Raw genomic sequence first — 25,273 nt, forward strand, 5'->3', positions numbered from 1 at the left:
ACGTGGTTCCTGGACAAGTTCCACCTCATCGCTGGGCAAACCCAGAAAGACAAACAATAACAGACTAGGGACAATTTATCAATCATGAATAATCAAGTATTATGAGTAGAATTGGTTGTTTACATAATTTCATTTAACTTTAAAAATCTTATATTTGTACACAAATACAATTTTATTGTTATAATACCATTAGATAGAAGGTGAAGGAGCAAAATAAATTGCGTCAATCTGCCTAAATACATGATTAATATAAAAGATTGTGATTAATCCATGAGTTAACTCATTATTTTTGACAGCCCTAGTTATTCGATATTACACTAAATGTCAGCTATAACACTAAGCTAACTTAGCATATATTGGTGATGTGCATAGGTTTGCCTTTGATCTTTTATGTACAAAATGTACCTCTGTATCTTTCAGTTTTTCTGAATGCGGCCCTCGCTGTAAAAAGTTAAGACACCCGTGCACTAAACAGGCTGTTCTTCCAAAGTTATTTCAAAGAAACTTATGAAAAGAAAAAAGTTGTGACTGTTACCACTTCAAAAAAGGCTATCTAACAATCTGATAGATGTGGTGGAGATTGGCCGAGAAGACCCCAAACTTGACTAGTGGAAGTAAAAGTCATTACAAATATTTGTACGTGAATCTGCCAAAGGATTATTACTTTTGCCAGAAGAGCGCTACATCTCCAACGTGAGGTTCTTTGTCTTTCTGAGGCTAAGCTAAAACAAAAGTTAATTGTTGAACTGAGATTAAGCGAGATATGAGGTTTTTGCAAAACGTCATGCACGTTTTGTTCTCCTTCATGAAAATGGTCAAAATCTGTTTTTTGAAAAAATCTGAACCGTTCGGTTGACTTGACAAGGTTCGGCGCGCTTGTGTCATTCGGATCAATATTATTCATATTTTTCAGCATCATGACTAAAGTTACGATAGAGATGTTGTGTGGATGTAAAATTTTGTTGCTTTTGCCTGAATGTCAAGAAGATGACAAGGGGTTTGATCAACAATCATCTGCTACCATCTTAAAGTGCATTCTTTCCCTTTTGGTTTACCATAAACCAGGGATTCTCAAACTGTGTTTTGCGGGCCCCATCTAGTGGTACGCCGAAGAATCACTTGATAAAGTTCAGTGTTTTATTTATATTAAAACTGTGTAATGTTACGGTGGCAAAAAATATTAAAGATAATTGTTAAATAAAACTTCTGCCTTGTTTTTAATAAATACCTGGGCCTACTGCGCTACTGTATTTTAATGGTGGTCATTATGGTGTAACTTGGGAGAGCTAAGTGTTTTCTGAGGTGGTACTTTGTTTAAGGCAGTGGTTTTTACATGTTTTTCACAGTCGGAAAATAAACTCTAAAGCAGGAAGTACTTTTTGAAAGTCATGTTTGATTAAATTGATGTGCGCTGTGGTTACCTGTCCACTGTCTCCCAATGGCGGACACTTGGTCCTGGGTGAATCCCCAGTGTTCAGCCAGGCTCTTCCAGTCTGCCGGCTTCAGGAGCTGGTAGGTCAGGCGCCAGGCCATAGAGCGGAACTTCTTGGTCTCATCGCGGTGGTCCAGTTTGAACGTTAGCGGATACTCGCTGAGAAAACTGTCATTAAACTCTGGGTTAGCCTGTAGGGAACATGAAAGGCTGTCAGGGGAATGATGAATGCCTCACACATAACTTATTGCAATGTAACACCGGCATATTTAAAATCAATAATTATTCCACAACTGAAATGTGATTACGGAAAAATAAATGACAATGAATGTGATTGATTGGCAAACACAAAAGTCCGTTTCTCACCGTCTTCCATGCATGATATCGTTCTGCCTTGACAATCATGTCCACCATGATCACCTCGCCTGCTCGGGCTGCCACATCCAGAGCCGTCTTGCCCTGCTACTCCAATATATGCGCCAAATGTTACCATTGCAAATGGGGGGGAAAAAAAAAATATATATATATATATATTCATAATATATCAAATATATTTCTATATGTCCCCCCAGGGGACCGAGTGCAATGGATGTCGAGCGGATCTAACATGATATTGTGAGAGTCCAATCCATAGTGGATCTAACATAACCGTGAGAGTCCAGTCCAAAGTGGATCAAATATAGTAGCGAGAGTCCAGTCCAAAGTGGAGGCTGATCAGCAGCGCAGAAATGTCCCCAACCGAAACGCAGGCGAGCGGTCCATCCTGGATCCCGACTCTGGACGAGCGGTCCATCCTGGGTCCTGACTCTGGACAGCCAGTACTTCAACCACGGCCACCCGACCGGACCCCCTCCACAAGGTAGAGGGGGACATAGGAGAAAAAAAAAGAAACAGCAGATCAACTGATCTAAAAAGGGGGTCTATTTAAAGGCTAGAGTATACAAATGAGTTTTAAGATGAGACTTAAATGCTTCTACTGAGGTGGCATCTCCAACTGTTACCTGGAGGGCATTCCAGAGTACTGGAGCCCGAATGGAAAACACTCTATAGCCCACAAACTTTTTTTGGGCTCTGGGAATCACTAATAAGCCGGAGTCCTTTGAACGCAGATTTCTTGCCGGGACATAAGGTACAATACATTCGGCAAGATAGGCTGGAGCTAGACCGTGTAGTATTTTATACGTAAGTAGTAAAACCTTAAAGTCACATCTTAAGTGCACAGGAAGCCAGTGCAGGTGAGCCAGTATAAGCGTAATATGATCGAACTTTCTTGTTCTTGTCAAAAGTCTAGCAGCCACATTTTGTACCAACTGTAATCGTTTAATGCTAGACATGGGGAGACCCGAAAATAATGTTACAGTAATCGAGACGAGACGTAACAAACGCATGGATAATGATCTCAGCGTCGTTAGTGGACAAAATGGAGCAAATATTAGCGATATTACGGAGATGAAAGAAGGCCGTGTTAATAACGCTTTTAATGTGTGACTCAAACGAGAGAGTTGGGTCGAAGATAATACCCAGATTTTTTACCGAGTCGCCTTGTTTAATTTTTTGGTTGTGAAATGTTAAAGTTGTATTATTAAATAGAGGTCGGTGTGTAGCAGGACCGATAATCAGCATTTCTGTTTTTTTGGCGTTGAGTTGCAAAAAGTTGGCGGACATCCATTGTTTAATTTCATTAAGACACGCCTCCAGCTGACTACAATCCGGCGTGTTGGTCGCCTTTAAGGGCATGTAGAGTTGGGTGTCATCAGCATAACAGTGAAAGCTAACACCGTATTTGCGTATGATGTCACCTAGCGGCAGCATGTAGATGCTGAAGAGTGCAGGGCCAAGGACCGAACCCTGGGGAACTCCACACGTTACCTTAACATAGTTCGAGGTCACATTGTTAGGGGAGATGCACTGCATCCTGTCAGTAAGTTAAGAGTTAAACCAAGACAGGGCTAAGTCTGACATACCAATTCGTGTTTTGATACGCTCTAATAAAATATTATGATTGACGGTATCGAATGCAGCGCTAAGATCGAGGAGCAGCATTATAGATGACGCATCAGAATCCATTGTTAGCAATAGATCATTAGTCATTTTTGCGAGGGCTGTCTCCGTAGAGCTATTTGCCCTGAAACCGGATTGAAAGGTTTCACATAAATTGTTAGACGCTAAGTGTTCATTAAGCTGCTCTGGAACAATTTGTTTACCATAAGGTTGAGGTTAAGTCTGCTAAGGAGAGAATGAATAACCACTGTTTTTGAATGCTAGGGGAACAGTGCCCTCATCATCATCATCATCCTCATCCCCTTCTTCCTCCTCCTCTCCCTCACCCCCCACATCATCATCCTCCTCTTCAATCACAAGTTCATTGAGGAACTGCTGTTCCTCATCACTCTCCTCTTCCTGAACAACAGCAGCACCCTGCTGTCTAGCCCTCAACAGCATCTCTCTGCCTGCCTGACATGGCTGTCCCTCCTTGAGCCAGTAAATTAGATTAGATTAGATAGTACTTTATTTATTATCTAATCTAATCTAATTTACTGGCTCAAGGAGGGACAGCCAAATGAGCTGGTCCTCACTCCCATCAGCTGCCACCGTCAGCCCACACACCTTGTAAGATACCAGAAAGCAACAATCAGCTATGGCTACTGTTTGCAACACACACACACAGCCACCCAGCCTACCTTGAATGAATTGATCAGAGTGTCCCGATCCAGAGCATCCCAGGCTCCCAGGACCCAGTCGACCAGTAGGCGGCGGGAAGGGGCTCTCAGGTTCCCTGACTTGGTGTAGGTCTTGTCTTTATCACCAGCCATCCAGTTATCATAGTAGTCACGGAGCTGCGCTTTAAAAAGGCCATTCCACACAACATCAGGGGCCTGCAGGTACTTTGTGCAACCTCCAGATATAACAGCCATTGTAAGGTTGTAGCCCCCTTTGAGCTCTGCCTTTGTGGCATCGGTACAAGTACCATGCAGTGAAATTTCCCCACTGACCTCTGGAGCCAATCCTTTGTCAGGTCATCATTAAACCAGCCATTCTTGGAGGAAGCTATGATCACCCCGGGGATGTTCTGCAAAGCCTTTACATCACGGACAGCACCTTTAAACACAATGTAAGTCTTCATCTTTGTCCCGTCTGTTTTGGCTGCAAGAGCCACCGTGATGCGTGCCTTCTCGTGGCCGGTGGTTTTGAGGCAGATGGAGCGGGCGCCCCTCTCATTGACCGTACTAAAACCAACCATGTCAAACCAGACAGCTGTTTCATCCATGGCGATGATATTCTTGGGCAGGATTTTCTTGGCCTCTATCTATTTAGTAGAGCAAACGAGGAAGTTGACAATCTTGTCGACGGGGGCGTCCTTCTGTGCAACAGTTGTTCTCCTCCTGAGGGTAAAGTTGTTCCAACGCAGGAATCTATTAAGCCAGCCACTCGTTGCACCAAACACCACCCCGGTGTCTCTCATGTCACTCGCGGTGGCATACAATTCCTTGGCCTTAATGCGGATCATTTTGCGGAACACACGGTGGTTCAGTTCAACGTGATGTATCCACTGACACAAATTAGCATCAAGCTGGTCGCTCACTTTCTTCCTACCTCCGCCAGATAAGCGAGCACGTTTTCCATCGATTGCCGACTGAGATAGTAGTCCTCCCTTTTTTTGTTTCCATTTGCGTACACGTTTTGGGTCAACGTTAAACTGCCTGGCCGCGGCCAAACCAGAATTCTGCTCCGCATACTTCACAACCGCTAGCTTTAACTTCAAGTCAAACTTTCTGTTCTTCTTCCCCCTTAAAGTATTCCCGTCCATCAGTTGTGGTGTACCGCTTTACATGTGCTATTAGTAGGAAGAGGTGTTTGATTCACAAAATGGGCTCAGACCCCGGGCGGCTATTAGGACATGGGCGATTATTTGCCCAAGGGCGTTTACTTGGTAATATACGCTATATATATTTTATATACATTATATATGTAAAATTCAAAGGTGCCTATAAAGGAATTGAATTTGGTTCTTGTGACATAAAAAAACCTACAAAAAGAAGCGACAATGACACTTTGTAGATCCAAACAATTGTTTTGCTTTCCAAGTCACTTGTATTATGGCCAATTATGCAATCTTACAGCTTTGACTATCCTTATGCAATTGCCCTTTAAATATATTTTAGTCCTGTGGGGAAAGACTGCAGAGATAATGAAAATGCATATTACATCTGCCTTATTCATGTTGCTTTGACCTCTTACCCGGTCCTGGAGTGTCAGATCCACTTCAGCTTTAAGCAGCATTTCCACCACGTCTATTCTGGCCAACTCCGCAGCCAGGTGCATGGCGGTCTGAGACCTCTAACACCAGGCATGTTTGTGTGCTCACTACATGAATACACTTTGGCTGGATATCATATCTTATAAGCGATGGTACCTTATTGCTGGAGTTAATGTTGCAACCTGCCTCCAGGAGGAAATGAATGACCGCCAAGTGGCTGTTCTTCACTGCCAGGTGGAGAGGAACCTCCATCTCCTGTATGCGTGCAAATAACAGCCCTGACTTGAACTATTAGTCAATGAGATGTAAAATGACATTTTTGTTTACCTCATTCTGAAAGTCTGTGTAGGCTTTATATTCTAAGAGAAGTTGGACCAGAGCCGTGTCTCCTCTTTCTGACACTGGATGAAGAGCACTGGTTTTTCTCTGCAAGTCAAGCACATCTTCATAATACACACAAGTAGCTCAAAGTGCCATTAAAAAGAATGTTTTTGGAGTGTTCATACTGTTGTTTGGATGTTGGGGTCACAGCCGGCCTGCAGCAATGCCAAGACGCACTGTTCCTGACCGCTGTCTGCAGCCAGGTACAGGGACGTCTCACCGTCCTGCCACACCCACGCATCGGTCAAAGTGACAAGATGAGCATCAACAGTATCAAGAATAAAGCATTGTTACTGTAACAGTAAATTACAGGTGCATCTCAGTACATTAGAGTATCTTTGAAAAGTTCATTTATCCCAGTAGATTAATTCAAAAACACTAATAGCATATATTATTAATAAACAACATACATATAAACATACATACATATACATTTTATTTATATATATGTATATATATATACATGTTATATATATATATATATTATATACGTACATATATCTATATGTATTGGAAAAGAATGATTGTGCAGTAATCAATAGCTGTCTTAAATGCTAATATGAATACACACATTTATGTTAGCATTTAAACTAGGTCTTGATAGCGCACAAGCATTATTTTTGAAGAATGTGTAATATATATATATATAAAGTTTCTATAGCTAAAAGATTGTTTACAAATATGTATCAAATTATATATACAATAATTTATTCGTACACATGTATATTTACATACATAATGTACATACATATGTGTGTATATTCACACATGTATATATTATATATGCGTGTATGTATATATAAACATATATATAGATATAGATATATCTACATATATATATTTATATATATATACACACACACACACGAAACCCAAAACCAGTGAAGTTGGCACGTTGTGTAAATGGTAAATAAAAACAGAATACAATAATTTGCAAATCCATTTCAACCTATATTCAGATGAATAGACTGCTGCAAAGACAATATATTCAAAGTTCAAACTGAGAACCTTTTTTTTTTTGCAAATAATCATTAACTTACAATTTAATGGCAGCAACGCACTGCAAAAATATTGTCACAGGGAAATTTTTACCACTGTGTTACATGGCCTTTTAACAACACTCAGTAAATGTTTGGGTACTGAGGAGACCAATTTTTGAAGTTTTTCAGGTGGAATTCTTTCCCATTCTTGCTTGATGTACATTTTAAGTTGTTCATCCGTTGTCGTACTTTAGGCTGCATAATGCGCCAAACATTTTCAAGACAGGTCTGGACTACACGCAGGCAAGTCTAGTACCCGCACTCTTTTACTACGAAGCCACGCTGTTGTAACATGTGGCAAGGCATTGTCTTGCTGAAATAAGCAGGGCCGTTGCTTGGATGGCTACATATGTTGCTCCAAAACCTGTATGTACCTTTCAGCATTAAAGGTGCCTTCACAGACGTGTAAGTTACCCATGCCTTGGGCACTAATGCACCCCCATACCGTCACGGATGCTGGTTTCTGTACTTTGCGCCTGTTACAGTCCAAATGGTTATTTTCCTCTTTGTTCTGGAGGACACGACGTCCACAGTTTCCAAAAACAATTCGAAATGTGGACTCGTCGGAGCATAGAACACTTTTACATTTTGCACAAGTCCATCTTAGATAAGTTCGGGCAGCGTTTTTGGGTGTTGTTGATAAATGGCTTTCGCTTTGCATCATAGAGTTTTCACTTGCACTTACTTATGTAGCAACAAAATATATTTGGTGACAGTGGTTTTCTGAAGTGTTCCTGAGCCCATGTGGTGATATCCTTTACTCACTGATGTCGCTTTTTGATGCAGTACTGTCTGAGGGATCGAAGGTCCGTAAAATCATCTCTTACGCGCAGTGATTTCTCCAGATTCTCTGAAAATTTTGATGAGATGGTGAAATCCCTAAATTCCTTGCAATAGTTGGTTGAGAAATGTTCTTAAATTGTTGGACAATTTGCTCACACATTTGTTCACAAAGTGGTGACCCTCACCCCATATTTGTTTGTGAAGGACTGAGCACTTCATGGAAGCTGCTTTTACACCCAATCATGGCACCCACTTGTTCCCAATTAGCTTACACACCTGTTGTTTATTTATTTAGCCTTTATTTAACCAGGTAAAATTCCATTGAGATCAAATATTTCTTTTCCAAGGGAGACCTGGCCAAGAGGGCAGCAGCAAGGTTACAATAAAAAACAGTAAACAACACAAAAACGTCACATTTATAACATTAAAACTTGCTCATATGACACATGTGCATTACAGACAAGGTAGACTGCAATCCTTTCACAGAAGCTTTAAACTCATTCAATGTAACAAGGGTTTGAAGTTGAATATTCGATTGCAGGTTATTCCAAGCCTTCGGTGCTGAAAACCTAAATGCTTTCTTGCCCAGTTCAGTTCTTACTTAGGGGATGACAAATTGAAGAACATTCATTGAACGCAGATTGTGACTTCCTTGTTTTGTTTTGTTTTTTGTGTGTGTGGACGTTCCAAATAAGTGCTTGATGAACATTCCTCAACTTTCTCAGTCTTTTTTGCCACTTGTGCCAGCATTGTTGAAACATGTTGCAGGCGTCAAATTCCAAATGAGCTAATATTTGCAAAAAATAACTTTTTCCAGGTCCAACGTTAAGCATCTTGTCTTTGCAGTCTATTCAATTGAATATAGGTTGAAAAGGATTTGCAAATCATTGTATTCTGTTTTTATTTACCATTTAGACAACGTGCCAACTTCACTGGTTTTGGGTCTTTGTATATATACACACATGTTATACATAGTTTTATGTGTATTCATGTTGGTGTTTAAAAAATATAATTTTGGAAAAGTGTGATTATAAACACATGCCTAAAAAGGAGGGATGCACAGTTAAATAACCATGTTAGTTATGTTGTTATTTTTATGACTTATGTTTACTTATCGGGTCAGAGGCAGAAAAGTGGTGTTTTTAATATTGAGTTTGTTTCCATTATGTGGATTTGTTAGTTGCTAAATTAAAAGACTCCACCTTCCTCTAATGAGTTATACATCTACTGTAATAGAAAAAAGCTGATAGTCCACCATATTAACTTCATCCCGAGTATCAAAGCTTAGCAGAAGCAGTTGGACGGCGTCCAAGTGGCCGTTTCTTGCAGCTAAGTGCAGGGGCGTGTCTCCTCTCTGGAGGGAGGACAGCAGATCGCATCAAAGAAAGTTTGACTTTCGGCTTTCATTTATGTTTCATAATAATAATGACAAAGCAAACCTTGTTTGGCTTCATGGTGGCCATGTTGTAGCCGGACTCCATTAGCATCTCCAACATCTGCACACAACCGTGCTCTGCCGCAGTGGCGAAGGTACAGTTTCCTGACTGGGATGACAGCATGGACATATAATAACTGTATGCACCAATGTTGCATAATTATGCAGCAATCTTACATCTTTGGGCTTTGAGCATTTGTACGCTTTAAACCAGGGGTGCCCACACTTTTTCTGCAGGCGAACTACTTTTGAATGGACCAAGTTGAGGGGATCTACCTCATTCATATATATAACTTATATTTATTTTTTTATGAAAGAGACATTTTTGTTAACAAGTTAAAGGTGTTTAATGATAATACAAGCATGTTTAACACATATCGATTATTTTCTTTCATGAAGACAAGAATATAAGTTGGTGTATTACCTGATTCTGATGACTTGCATTGATTGGAATCACACAGTAGTGATGACAATGTCCACATTTGTCCACAAATGGTGGACAAAATACCACATGAAGGCGGTTGGTTTTTGGCATCTTATTTGTCCAGCTTCCATACTTGTTTTTATACACTTTACAAGAAACACATTGGCGGCAAACTCCGTACCTTGCTAGCTTGTGCACGCCAGCATTCGGAGATTTTTATTTTGTTAGCGCAGGCAGGAGAAAGCAGCACTTTTATTGTAAAGACAGTGCAGTCAATCTTTTTAGAGTTTTGACGGCAGGTACGGTGCGAGTCTGTTGAAATAAAGTGTTTCTCGCCACAAATGATCGGAAGATGCGGGAAGAATTGTGGACACTCCTGTGATTTGGATAAAATCGGAATGTTTCCCTGGCTTCGAGACTCTCCCAAAGGACAGTGCAGCGAAGACACAACAAACTCCCTTCTTGTCTCTTATGGACACACACCTGTTGTTGACTTTGGACTGACAGGCAAGAACACCAAGGCCGCAGAACCAAGACACGCGGCGGGCTTACACACACACATGCATCCACAAAAAATATACGCCACACACACATACCCCACCTTCCTGCCAACGCCCTTGATGTGAATCCCTTGGGGGTGATGGATGGCTGGGCATTGCCTGAAAAGCTGCAGCCTGCCACGATAGCCCCCACTCTCTCTCCTCTGTTGCAAGTCTTGAAATGTATGTTGTAATATGTATATGTGCTTTGCTATGGATGTTTTTCCCACTTCAGACTGGGCCCCCTTCGGAGCCCAATCGAGATTGTATTTTGTTACTCATCTTCTCTGAGCGTTTACCTTTTTCCCATCTTTTACAGGGCGCCTTGTGGCATTCCTTCTCTGCAACCCTGTACACTGTTTGTTGGTCTAATCCTGAACGGGTTTGTGCTGAAAACAAAGTTTTGTTGTACTTGTGCAATGACAATAAATACCTATCTACCTACCTTCCTGTCGGTCATTTTTTCTTAATAATGATCTGACAGCAGCCAGCGTCATCTCACAAGACCTTCATGTGCCGTGAATATCAATCAAATGACGGAAGTGACGTCTTGGTGAAGATTGATGATCGCTCATTTTTAGGTCTATTTTTTTAATGCCTGGCTGGCAATCGACTGACACACCCTCCGTGACCGACCGGTAGCTTGCGATCAACGTAATGGACACCCCTGATTTAAGGCCACAACGTCACACAACACAGTTTAATGTACATACATATGTATTACACACTATCATGTTCATTTTTAGTTGTAGTCATAGTATTTATTACTACTCTTTTTTTATTACATATCAATATGCTACTCCATTGCCCTAATATGAAATATTCCAACATGACCAGAGAGTATTTTATGTATACAAACTACATTTAATAAAATAATGTATTATTGTAATTATGTATCTATACTGAATACCAGGTAATTATGCATTGTATTGTTGATCAAGAATCACATTATATCTGAGTGATGTGACATTAGGACACTTTGTTTTGTTGTGCAATACTACGCCATTCAAAAGATACAGTATTATTAGCTAGCTGGCAGCTACCGTGCTAAATGCTATCTAGGAATTAGTGCGCTCGATCCCCCAAAACTGATATACAGATGAAGCGTGGATCCACTATTTATATATGCATCCATCCATTGTCTACCGCTTGTCATTTTCAGGGTCGCGGGGGTGCTGGAGCTTATCTCAGCTGCATTCGGGCTGAAGGCGTTGTACACCCTGAACAAGTCAATTGTGTTTTAAATTAACCCGGTCCTAAAAGTACTTTGTTGTTGTGCAATACAAAGGTATTCAAATAATACAGTATAGCGTGGCTATTAGTTAGCTGGCAGCTAGACCGCTAATTACAAGCTAGTAATAAGATTGCTTATCGCTAGCTCTAAACAAGCGCGCACATCGCTAGCTGCCAGTTGGACAGATGTGTGCTAAAAGTACCTTGTTGTTGTTGTGCAACGCTAAGATATGCAAAGAATACAGTATAGCACGGCTATTAGCTAGCTGGCCACTAGAGCGCTAACTTCTATCTAGGAATTAGTGCGCTAGACCCCCAAAACTGATATAGAGATGAAGCCTGGACCCACTACTTATACAGTGGGGCAAAAAAGTATTTAGTCAGCCACCGGTCCGGTGCAGACTGTAGTCAAGGAGCACAGGGCAGATGTTCCCTTCAGGGTCGATGCCATTTCAATGCCTTTTAATTTATATTTAACCTTGTAAAATTGTTATTTGACTGTGAGTGTTTAATGTAGTGTAAGAATTTCTGTTAAAATAAAGACAATATTGTAATTTTTCTTATTTCCCTTTATTTGGAAAAATATTGATATAAATTTTGATACTGGTACTTAATTATTTAATTTGGGACAACCCTAATATACACATATACATATACAGTGTGACAAAAAAGTATTTAGTCAGTCACCGATTGTGCAAGTTCTTCCACTTAAAATGATGACAGAGGTCTGTAATTTTCATCATAGGTACAATTCAACTGTGAGAGACAGAATGTGGGGGAAAAAATCCAGGAATTCACATTGTAGAATTTTAAAGAATTGATTTGTAAATTATGGTGGAAAATAAGTATTTGGTCAACCATTCAAAGCTCTCAATGATGGAAGGAGGTTTTGGCTCAAAATCTCACGATACATGGCCCAATTCATTCTTTCCTTAACACGGATCAATCGTCCTGTCCCCTTAGCAGAAAAACAGCCCCAAAGCATGATGTTTCCACCCCATGCTTCACAGTAGGTATGGTGTTCTTGGGATGCAACTCAGTATTCTTCTTCCTCCAAACACGGCGATTTGAGTTTATACCAAAAAGTTATATTTTGGTTTCATCTGACTACATGACATTCTCCCAATCCTCTGCTGTATCATCCATGTATCCATTTTGGTATAAACTCAACTGGTCCTGTTTGGAGGAAGAAGAATACTGAGTTGCAACCCAAGAACACCATACCTACTGTGAAGCATGGGGGTGGAAACATTATGCTTTGGGGCTGTTTTTCTGCTAAGGGGACAGGACGATTGATCCGTGTTAAGGAAAGAATGAATTGGGCCATGTATCGTGAGATTTTGAGCCAAAACCTCCTTCCATCAGTGAGAGCTTTGAATGGTTGACCAAATACTTTTTTTCCCACCATAATTTACAAATAAATTCTTTAAAATTCCTACAATGTGAATTCCTGGATTTTTTTTTCACATTCTGTCTCTCACAGTTGAAGTGTACATATGATGAAAATTACAGACCTCTGTCATCATTTTAAGTGGGAGAACTTGCACAATCGGTGGCTGACTAAATACTTTTTTGCCCCACGGTATATGATGTATAAAATTGTGTTTTAAATTAACATGGTCCTAAAAATACCTTGTTGTTGTGCAACACTAAGATATCGAAAGAATACAGTACCGTGCGGCTACTAGCTCGCTAGCAGCGAGACTGCTAATTTCAAGCTAGCAACAAGAGCGCTAATCGCTAGCTGTCAACAAACGTGTGCATCGCTATCTGCCAGTTGGAGAGATGTGTCCTAAAAGTACCTTTTTGTTGTGAAATACTAAGATATTCAAAGAATACAGTAAAGCGCAGCTATTAACTAGCTGGCAGCAAGACTGCTAATTTCAAGCTAGCAACATGAGGGCTAATCGCTAGCGGTCAACAAGGGGCGCGCATCGCTAGCTGCCAGTTGGAGAGATGTGTCCTAAAAGTACCTTGATATTCAAAAGAATACAGTATAGCACCGCTATTTGCTAGTTGGCCACTAGAGCGCTAACTGCTATCTCGGAATTAGTGCGCTAGACCCCCCTCCTCCCCCAAACTGATATAAAGATGGAGCCTGAACCCACTGCTTATATATGCTTTATAAAATTGTGTTTTAGATTAAACGGGTCCTAAAAGTACCTCATTATTGTGCAACACTAAGATATTCATAGAATACACTATAGCATTGCTATTAGCTAGCTGGCCACTAGAACGCTAACTGCTATCTAGGAATTAGTGCGCTAGACCCCCCCCCCCCCCCCCCCCCCCCCCAAAGTTGATATAGAGATGGAGCCTCAACCCACTGCTTATATATGTTTTAGATAATTGTGTTTTAAATTGAACGGCAGCACTAAGATATTCAAAGGATGCAGTATAGCATTGCTATTAGCTGGCTGGCCACTAGAGCGCTAACTGCTATCTAGGAATTAGTGCGCTAGACCCCACCCAAACTGATATAAAGATGGAGCCTGAACCCATACATGCTTTATAAAATTGTGTTTTAAGTAGTCCTAAAAGTACCTTGTCATTGTGCAATACTAAGATACTCAAAAATACAGTATAGCACAGCTTTTAGCTAGCCTGCTGGAAATTAGAGTCCTAGTCTGTAGTGCACTTGTCAGTAGACATGCTAACATGAATATAATAACATTATTTACCCATTTATTAAGTTGAATCAATCAAAAATTTCACAACCCCTGCAGTACCTCTGTGAACCCGCTAGGGGTGACGGACCCTCTGTTGAAAGTGTACTGGTCGTCTTTGTCCAGTTCTTTCATCTGCAGGTCGTTGACGATGTACTCCATTATGTCGGTGTGGTTGTTGACAGCAGCACAATGCATGATGTTCAGTCCTTCCTGTTGGAAAACAAACTATATGTCCAGAGCAGGAGGGATTCATACGGCCCCGTTGCTAATCATTTGGGAATGCAGTCTGCTGAAAATAATGGTAAGCGCCACGCTACATAGCAACTGACGCTGTGGTCAAAGTTGGAAATGCCGCAAAACACATTTAAAGATGTTTTTTTTACTGCCGTCTGGTGGTTCAAGTGGGAAGTGTGCCTCCCCACACAACAATTTTTTTTGTCACGTTTCATGTGTCAGGTAAACCACGACGAATGCAGCCATTTCAAGCTAGTCAGAACATACTTAGCATTAAAAAAAACTAAGTCACCTCATTCTCAATCTTTTGTTCGGCCCCGGCCCGCACTAACAATTTCAGGATATCCAAGTTGCCAAACCAGGCCGCTAAGTGAATCGGTGCCACGCCAAACTGCCAGGCACAAAAAGAGGAGTCAGGCGTCGTCTTTTTTGCAAAGTCAGAGCCTCTCACCTTGTCCCTATGATCCACTCGAACCCTGCGCCGCAACAGCAGCTCCACCGCCTCCTTGTTTTGCCGGCGACCGCGTAGTGGAGGGCGGTCCTGTTGTGCTGCACGGGGCAAACCACATCACGATCTGTGCGGAGGTGCAGTCAAGAGTGTGATGAGACCCACCACATTCACGGCGTTGGCATTCAAGCCCTTCCCCAGGGTCTTCATGGCGCCACGTCGTTGGTCTTTGCTGCCTCTATGAACTGCTTCTCTGTATGCAGCACTGCACGACACAAACACAGCGGCCATTTTTGCATAAGCGGCAAAGGGGGGGAAGCGAAGGATGTCAACAAATGTAAATGAAATGGGTCTAGACTTGTGAGGAGTTTGTTTACTTCTTTACTGGAGGGTTTATTCTGAAAATGAAGTAAAAACAAAATCACATAAACTGCTTCTCTGTGACTCCCTTTTTAAGTGTTATTTTTAATCCACAGCAGCTAGTATTGTCCCATGTTGTGCATCTTCTCGTGACCTCCTTGCTTTGTTTTTGGGTGTACGGAGCTGTTTTGGCCAGTTCCTAATCTGTTTTGAAGAAGCAGCTGTCATCCTTTCTGTGCGAGAGGGACGGTTTTAGCTTTACATAAGCCGACTCTTTTTGTTTAGACTTTAGAGCTGTTTTTGGTTGATGCCTATTGTCGTATTGTAAGGTCTGGTCTCCTGAAGCTTCAGTAAAACTTTGTCAAGTAAGATTGTGTCTCTGGGATCCTTTTTACTCAACATATATGTCATCTAGGGTTGTACGCTATAATGGTACTAGTATAGTACCGCGATACTAATGAACAATATTCCGCCTCTAAAAAGTACCGGTGACTCCCCACTCACGCACACTTTTTTTTTTAACAGGGATGACTCATTTGATTTAGGTTGTAATGAATCATATTCGGTAATATACCCACCTAGTACCAACCTCGTCATGTCTGTTGTGTCCTGAGCAAAACACTTCACCCTTGCTCCTGATGGGTGCTGGTTAGCACCTTGCATGGCTGCTCCCCCCATCAGTGTGTGAATTTGTGTGTGAATGTGTAAATGTGGAAGTAGTGTCAAAGCGCTTTGAGTACCTTGACGGTAGAAAAGCGCAATACAAGTACAACCCATTTATTCATTTATTTATTATTATTTATATGTGTATATATGTATATATATATATATATATACAAATAATACACATATTCAAAGTATATATATACACACACACACACACACACATATACATATATATAAATACATATATATAAATATATATATATATATATATATACATATATATATATATATATATATATATATATATATATATATATATATATATATATATACACAACACCAAGAAGTCGTGGGCATGGTCCAGACAGGTTGGGCAGTCCTTGGATAGAGCGATCCACCAATCCTATGGTCCAAGGCAGGCAGGAAGGAGAAGAAGGACTTTGTTTTTGCTGAGGTCATCAGGATTGAGCAGGAGGAGCTCAGAGTAAGGTCTGTGGCACAGGAGCAGCAGGGGAGGTGGACAACTTGGGAGGGTGTCTCGAGCCAAGCAATCAGCTGGGCAGATTTCTGGAAACTACCACAGGCTCGGCTCAGTTTCCTCATCAGGGCAACATACGACAACCTCCCGAGCCCAAAAAACCTCCACCAATGGCTTGGCACAGAGCAATCCTGCGACTTCTGCGGGACCATCAATGCCTCACTCCAGCATGTTCTGTTAGGCTGCAAAATGGCGCTGACACAGGAACAACCAAGTGCTCAGCAAGCTGGCAGAGGTGCTGGAGAAAATTCGGCAGGAGGCAAACAACCAGAGTTCAGCAGAACGCCAATGCAGGATCCACTGCCAAAGGCAGGGGGAACCTGTGACACAATACAGCAAGAGACCACCCGCCAAGTTATTAACACCCGGGGCGGCGTGGAAGATGGAAGTGGACCTGGGTAGGCAGCTCCAGTTCCCACAGGAGATATGCAGCACCACTTTAAGACCAGATGTGGTGCTGTGGTCTGCAGCTGTGAAATCAGTAGTACGGATCGAGCTAACAGTGCCATGGGAGGTGGGACTGGAAGCTGCCTACGAGAGAAAGAAGGCAAAGTACGCAGACCTGGTCGCGGAGTGTAGAGAAAGTGGATGGAGTGTGAGGCTGTATCCGGTGGAGGTGGGAGCCAGAGGCTTTGTGGGCAGAACAACACTACGCCTGCTCAAGGACTTGGGACTACGTGGAGCCACCCTGAGCAGATCCACCAAGGAGCTTTCGGAAGCAGCAGAGAAAACTAGCTACTGGCTCTGGCTGAAACGATGTGACAAGGCTTGGGGAGCAACATCCAAATAGGTTTTGCTGTGTTCACTGCCCCGCCACCTGGAGATGTTCTGGGCTAAGGGGCGAAACATCAATGAGAGGTGGTCCCCAGCTGAAGACCCTGCAGCAAAACCTTTTCTGGTATGCGGTCAGGTTTAGGCCTGCCTCAGGGAAGAGGACGTCCCTGCCATGCACAGTCCACCACAGGCACCATTGGAAGTGCGACAGACCTAAGGCCCAGCAGCAAGACCACCTTGCAGTTGGTAGAAAATGCGGTTGCTAGACTTTTGACAAGAACAAAAAAGTTTGATCACATTACGCCTGTACTGGCTCACCTGCACTGGCTCCCTGTGCACTTAAGATGTGACTTTAAGGTTTTACTATTTACGTATAAAATACTACACGGTCTAGCTCCATCCTATTTTGCCGATTGTATTGTACCATATGTCCCGGCAAGAAATCTGCGTTCAAAAGACTCCGGCTTATTAGTGATTCCTAAAGCCCAAAAAAAGTCTGCGGGCTATAAAGCATTTTCCGTTCGGGCTCCAGTACTCTGGAATGCCCTCCCGGTAACAGTTCGAGATGCTACCTCAGTAAAAGCATTTAAGTCTCACCTTAAAACTCATTTGTATACTCTAGCCTTTAAATTGACCTCCTTTTTAGACCAGTTGATCTGCCGCTTCTTTTCTTTTTTCTCCTATGTCCCCCCCCCCACCCTTCCTTCCGGAGGGGGTCCGGTCCGATGACCACGGATGAAGTACTGGCTGTCCAGAGTCGAGACCCAGGATGGACCACTCGTCGGGACCCAGGCTGGACCGCTCGCCTGTGTATCGGTTGGGGACATCTCTACGCTGCTGATCCGCCTCCGCTTGGGATGGTTTCCTCTGGACGGGACTCTCGTTGCTGTCTTGGATCCGCTTTGAACTGAACTCTCGCGGCTGTGTTGGAGCCACTATGGATTGAATTTTCACAGTATCATGTTAGAGCCACTCGACATCCATTGCTTTCGGTCCCCTGGGGGACCAAGGTTTCTCATAGTCAGCATTGTCACTGGCGTCCCACTGGATGTGAATTCTCCCTGCCCACTGGGTGTGAGTTTTCCTTGCCCTATTGTGGGTTCTTCCGAGGATGTCGTAGTCGTAATGGTTTGTACAGTCATTTGAGACATTTGTGATTTAGGGCTATATAAATAAACATTGATTGATTGATTGATATATGTATATATATATAAGTATATATATATATATATATATATATATATATATATATATGTATATATATATATATACATACATGCACATACATATACATAATATTCATATATTTTTCTCTCTAGTTTAATGATGTCATGAAGTACCAGCCTGGACGGAGAGTGGAGGAGAATTTGTGAACAGTCAAGTTAACTTTCAGTTTTGATCCAACCTATGTGGACAAAACCATGAGGGACTGGCGACCATTCTAGAGATTGCTCCGACTTTTCGACAGCTTGATTCACTTATTCACTATTATTATTGTTGTTTGTACTTCAATGCTAGTCACCTCTCATTAATAAGGCTGGGTGATTATAGGATCATGATCGATGATCGTGATTTTTGATCAGCTGTTAAAATTTTTACCTCGACCAAACATGGCAGAAATGTGTGTTAGAAGTTGTCGGGATGTAACAACGCTTGGTATAATCCTGCACGCAACAATCCACCTTTATTGATTGTGATCCTGTATGCGTCTGTGAAGGGTGTGTGTGTGCGTGCGACCATCCCGTTCCACCGTCGCCAAAGTCAGGTGTGTCCCGAGGTAATTACTGTTCAATCAGCGTTGGGCCTCTTCCCCTCACACAGCTGGAAGTGCATCCCAGAAGAGTAAGACTTGATTTTCACTGCAGCTCTCCAATAATCCCGCCCTTTCTTTATGACTGAATTACTGCATTGGTCCCGACTGGGAGAATAGACACGTCTACTAAATTATTCAGGAAAAGGTATTTTTATTTCAAAATATTTTTAATCTGACTTGTAGTTTATGTGTCTGCAAATATTCAACACAATCGATATAACATGTACTAAAAAACTCTGCGTACAGACACTTTTTTTTTTAATCATTGTTGAGTTGGTGGAGAAAAAACATTTTGTTCCTGAAATAATCATTAAACGTTTTTCATGTCTTGGTACACATTATTTTATAGTATTCAATTCATGCAGTAGCAAACATTATGTATGCAACGGTACTCGCTATAATCCTGCACGGACAATCTGCCGTTTAATTAGAAAAAAAAAGTGATATTAATCAAGATTGGATGATATGGAAAAATTTGTTGTGATTTTTTTTTTTTTGCCATATCGCCAAAGCCCAACCACTAATAATTTTTAACCGCCTTAAAATGAAAGGATCTGGATGTACTTCCTCTAAAAATGGAGGGTCCTAATTATAATCATGTCAATTTTTAAGTAAATCACGGACCAGCTGTTTGTGTTCAAATTTACATCCTCTTCTACTGATGTTTTCCCCAAGATACTTGAGGACCGCTTATAATTTTAGACCGATTTAAAATGAAAGGATCTGGATGTACTGCTTCTAAAAAGGGAGGGTCCTAATTATGACCATATCCATTTTTAAGTAAATCAGGGACACCCGCTTGTGTCCAAATTTACATCCTCTTCTACTGATGTTTTCCCCAAGATACTTGAGTACCTCTGATTCCTAGGCGCTGCCACCGCTGCTGCTCACTGCTCCTCACCTCCAAGTGGGTGAGGGTGATGGGTCAAAGGCAGAGGATAATCTTGCCCCACCTAGTGTGTATGTGTGACAATCATTGGTACTTATACTTTATAATTTTAGGCTGCCTTAGAATGAAAGGATCTGGGTGTACTCTCACTTAAAAGGGAAGATCCTAATTATAACTATATATCCGTTTTTAAGTGAATCACTGACCAGCCGCTAGTGTTCAAATGTGCGTCCTCTTCTACTGATGTTTTCCCCAAGATGCTTGAGGAAATTGAGATGGAATGGAAGAGCAGGAAATTCCGGAAATGGCGATTTTATAATTAATTTTTGCTCATATTTGTTAAGTGTTGTACGCCCTTACTCATTGTGTCCATTAGAGGGCAGTGTTTACCTCTGTGTTACCTGACACCTATGTTTCCTGTTCCGGGGTCTCGAGTTCAATCTGTGTGTCGAGCGGCAGCACATTTACGATGCTGCCGATACAATAAATATATCTACAAGACCTAAGGTAAAGTGTGTCTCATGAGAGCATTTGATACATCTCCACCGCAACGCACGATGCTCATCCGGTTTTGGGCCCAGTAACGCAAGTCTAGAGCAACAACAAGGTAACGGAAGTAAGAAGAACTGTTAGCCAGGAGAAGCTACTAGGCGAGCTCGGATAAAGATGGCGCCGAGAGAACCCCGTGAAAATTGAGGACTCTACAAGCCACAGCCTGAGAAACATTTTGGAGATAGCAAACTATAAAGAGAATACAAGTGAAAATGGCCGGAGCAGGAACGCTACAACAGCAGATTGTCTTTGATGGAACAGAAGATAAGTATGATTTATGGGAAACAAGATTCCTCAGCCGTTTACACATCCTGAAGCTAAAAGACACCATTTTGAGAGAGCCCACTGGCGAGGCTGCCATAGCGGCATATCCAGCGAAGAATGCAGATTGTTATGCTCAACTAGTGAACGCACTAGATGATAAGAGCCTATCATTGATAAGACATGACGCCGCCGATGATGGAAGGAAAGCCTTGAAATTATTAAGAGAACATTATTCTGGAAAGAGCAAGCCCAGGATTCTAAACCTGTACACTTCATTGACCACCATAAAAATGGAAGGTAATGAGACTGTGACCGATTATATGATAAGGGCTGAGAATATAATTTCAGCTCTTCGTGATGCAGGAGAGAACATGAGTGACGGGCTGCTTGTGGCTACCATTTTGAATGGACTGCCAGACTCATTCAGACCACTTGCTGTCCACGTTACACAAAATGAGGACAACGTGACATTCAAAGACTTCAAGAGAAGACTGAGGGTTTATGAAGAGTCTGAGAAGATGAGGACAACCGGACCTGCAGACAGTGTAATGAAGACTAACACACTGCAAAGCAAACAAGGCACCAAGACACACTGGAAGGAAGGGGAAGCCACTCTGACATGTTACAAATGTGGATAAAAAGGACATATCAGAACCAGGTGTACCAAGAAAGTGTGGTGCAGTCACTGCAAGAGTAACACACACGCAGAGTCTCTATGCAGGAAAAAGGGAAAAGACCGAGCCAGAAAAGTTGCAGAAGAAAAGGAGGACATCGACGAAGAGGATCAATGTTTCATGGGCAAGCATGCAACAGACGAGAGGCCATCTGTCAACGTCAAGAAGAAAGGGATAATGATGGACGCCGGAGCGACATTCCATATTGTGAACGACATCGCCAAGTTCAAGAGCTTTGACAACACATTCCAGCCCGACACCCATTCTATCGAGCTGGCGGATGGGACCAAGTGCAGTGGGATGGCGCAACGCAGAGGGACGGCGCTGATCTATCTATTAGACAATGAAGGACGCCAACAAAGAGCGCAGCAGCAGGATGCATTGTATATACCGACCTACCCACACGACATCTTCTCAGTGGCAAGGGCAACAAACGGTGGGGCGACAGTGACATTCAAGAAGGGAGACAGCCACATGATCACCAAGAAAGGGGACAGGTTTGACTTCTATGAGAGTGGTAATCTGTTTTACTTACCAACTGTTCAGAAAAATGTTGATAAATGCAAACCTGGCATGAGATATTGGGTCACTGCACTTATGAGGATGTACAAAAATTAATGGGGGTGGTAAGAGGTATGAAAATCAGAGGGAGTGCGGTCAGGCCAACACAGCTGTGTGAAATATGTCCAAAGGGTAAATTCACACAGACAAGAAATAAAGAACCAGACAGAAAGGCTACAGAGGCCCTACAACTGGTACATACAGATTTAGCCGGTCCTATGAGAACCCCAAGTTCAGAAGGTCACAAATATGCACAATCCTTTACGGATGACTATTCAGGTGCTATGACTGTATATTTTCTCAAATGCAAAAGTGATGCAGTACACGCTACAGAAAGGTTCTTAGCAGACTCCGCCCCTTTTGGGGAAGTTAAATGTCTACGTTCGGATAATGGTACTGAATTTACGAGCAAGGAATTCAAAGCACTGTTAACCAAAAATAAGATTAATCACGAGACATCTGCACCCTATTCGCCGCACCAAAATGGCACGGCAGAGAGAAGTTGGAGAACCCTCTATGAGATGGGCAGGTGTATGCTTTTTGACAGTGAACTACCAGACACAATGTGGAATTATGCTGTACAGACAGCTGCCTATGTGCGAAATAGATGTTACAGTAAACGCACAAAGAAAACACCTTATGAGATGCTCAAATGTAAGACGCCAGACATGTCCAAACTTCAAAAATTTGGAACGGTGTGTTTTGCATACACGCAGGAGAAAGGGAAGTTAGATCCTAGATGTGAGCAGGGTCGTTTTATCGGGTACGACTAGAACAGCCAAGCTTATCTTGTGTATTATCCAGACATAGAAACGGTCCAAAAACACAGGCTAGTGAAATTTACAAACAAGACAGTCAACGAAAAAGAAACACAAACACATGGGCCACACACTGAGTATCAGGACAGAGAGGTGAGGAAAATAATGATGAAAAAATGGGAAACGCATCAGGTCAAAGTGTTAAAGATGATGTTTCTGTGTCAGAGATTGAAGGTGAACAGTCTAGCGCTGGGGGTCAGGAAAGAAAGAACCCACCTAGAGTTAGGAGAAGGCCTGTGCGCCTACAGGAATATGACATGGAAGACACAGCAGACATGCTGGTAACTAGTGTAGACTCGTGTTATAGAGCAGTTTGCGACATACCACAAAATTACCAGGATGCCATACGATCAACCAGGTCACAGCAATGGATAAATGCAATGATTGACGAAATGCAGTCACTAAAAGAGAATGAAACATTCAAAATCACTCAGTTACCACCAGGCAAAAAGGCAGTGGGGTGTAGATGGGTGTATACACTCAAGAGTAATACAGATGGGTCAGATAAGTGTAAAGCAAGATTTGTTGCAAAAGGTTATAGCCAAAAACAAGGCATCGATTATGAGGAAACATTCTCGCCTACTGCTGACATGACAACAGTCAGAGTAATCATGCAAAAAGCAGTGCAGGAAGATCTAGTTTTACATCAAATGGATGTGAAAACCGCATAGCTACACGCACCAATTGACAGTGAGATTTATCTCGAACAACCTGAAGGTTATGAGAAAAAGTCAAAAACAGGAGAGAAGCTAGTATGGTCTCTCGAACAACCTGAAGGTTATGAGAAAAAGTCAAAAACAGGAGAGAAGCTAGTATGGTCTCAAGCAGTCAGGTCGAAACTGGAATTCTCTTTTGCATGCATATCTCACTGAAAACGGTTTTGATCCAAATCTTGCTGATAACTGCCAATACACAAGGGAAACAGAAAATGAAAAAGTGATTTTGATTGTGTGGGTTCATGATCCGATAATTGCTGCTAACAATGAGGAGGTTGTGAAAAATGTCAAAGTGATTCTCACTGAGAGATTTAAAATGAAAGACCTTTGGAAGTTAAACCATTTTCTAGGGATTGATTTGAAAGAGTCAGAGGACCAAGTCACAATGTCACAACAGAAGTATGTAAACAAAATCCTCTCCAGATTTGGGATGCAAGATTGTAAGGCCAGAGAGACCCCATGCGAGTCAAAACTCGAGTACACAGAAAATGCTGTAAAAAGTGGGGTGTTAAGTGTTGTACTGTTGTACGCCCTTACTCATTGTGTCCGTTAGAGGGCAGTGTTTACCTCTGTGTTACCTGACACCTATGTTTCCTGTTCCGGGGTCTCGAGTTCAATCTGTGTGTCAAGCGGCAGCACATTTACGATGCTGCCGATACAATAAATATATCTACAAGACCAAAGGTAAAGTGTGTCTCATGAGAGCATTTGACTACATCTCCACCGCAACGCACGATGCTCATCAATATTGTTAAGTTTTGAAGTAGTGGGTAATCAAGGACGAATAGTAATTTGACATGCTTTTATCCACACTGTCTATACTGGAAAATGGGCTTCAGTTACGTAGATGACGTCACACCAACAGGGGGCGGTATATCGAGTCTGGCGATGGAGAGGGGGCTTTTAAAAAACAACTAGTTATCTTCACAATGCTCTAAAAGTATATTTTAGGAAATGACTGCCAGATTCATTTTCAGGAGAAAAAATATGTGAATTTCTGTCCGTCTGGATGCTGTGGGTCCTTTAAGGACAGGACTTTACACATACAAAAGTAATACATGTTTAATTACTTCTCCCTCAGACGTCATTGATTAGTTTTGTACTCACACATCTCTTGGTGGTCAAAGCTGTTGTCGGCCTCTGGTTCCGAGTGCTTGTTCATTACAAATTCGGTAAAGGCCTTCACTGGCTCCTGCTTCATCCACTTCCGGGGGTCCAGGTCCTCCCTCTTGGGGCTGTGTTTCTTCACCATTTGCTTCAAAGCCCCAATTTTCTTCTCCATCGTGACACTCTCTCGCGTCGGCAACACCTAAACACGACCAGGTCAGCACCTTTGCGCGTGAGAGTATCGGTAACAAACCAGTGGCTGAAGAACGGGGGCCACGCCTGATGTGAAGACGCATAAGACTACTTGAACAGCGCTGGAGGGCTGATCCATGTTTGGTTAGCGCACACCCGTGTGTCAATAACATGTTTACTTAACACACCACTTGTAGTTGTGTCAAAGTATTCACAATACTGCTTTTTCCTAATACTCAAACACACACACACTAGTTTTAGAAAGAATAACACTAAGACCAAATGTTTTTTTTTGCAAAAGAAATGTTCCAATAGTCCGTTTTAAAGTGCTTCCAACGTCGCAGTGTTTTAAGTTGACAGACTAACACCTCAAATTGATCTGTGAACAACACAAGGTACTCATTGTTGGAACAACCAAGTTAAACCTGCTGCAAGTGGCTAAAATAACTGCCGTTTAATACACAAGAGGCACT

At 42.0% G+C, this 25,273-nt stretch overlaps 1 protein-coding gene across 1 annotated transcript in view; it reads right to left on the reverse strand.

Moving 5' to 3' along the window:
• Window positions 1–24,915, reverse strand: part of ankdd1b (ankyrin repeat and death domain containing 1B) — a 27,433-nt gene extending 2,518 nt beyond the window's left edge. Inside the window, 15 exon segments of the mRNA XM_061906341.1 lie at window positions 1,422–1,623; window positions 1,799–1,894; window positions 5,672–5,770; window positions 5,847–5,945; window positions 6,018–6,116; window positions 6,197–6,295; window positions 9,150–9,248; window positions 9,334–9,437; window positions 14,299–14,404; window positions 14,721–14,819; window positions 14,880–14,938; window positions 14,941–14,977; window positions 15,042–15,091; window positions 15,094–15,141; window positions 24,609–24,915. Of these exon segments, the coding sequence (XP_061762325.1) occupies window positions 1,422–1,623; window positions 1,799–1,894; window positions 5,672–5,770; window positions 5,847–5,945; window positions 6,018–6,116; window positions 6,197–6,295; window positions 9,150–9,248; window positions 9,334–9,437; window positions 14,299–14,404; window positions 14,721–14,819; window positions 14,880–14,938; window positions 14,941–14,977; window positions 15,042–15,091; window positions 15,094–15,141; window positions 24,609–24,783 (1,471 nt within the window). The 5' untranslated portion in view covers window positions 24,784–24,915.
• Between the last annotated feature and the right edge of the window lie 358 nt (window positions 24,916–25,273).

This window comes from Nerophis ophidion, linkage group LG07 (genome assembly GCF_033978795.1).
Source record: "Nerophis ophidion isolate RoL-2023_Sa linkage group LG07, RoL_Noph_v1.0, whole genome shotgun sequence".
In the NCBI taxonomy this organism is placed as follows: Eukaryota; Metazoa; Chordata; class Actinopteri; order Syngnathiformes; family Syngnathidae; genus Nerophis; species Nerophis ophidion.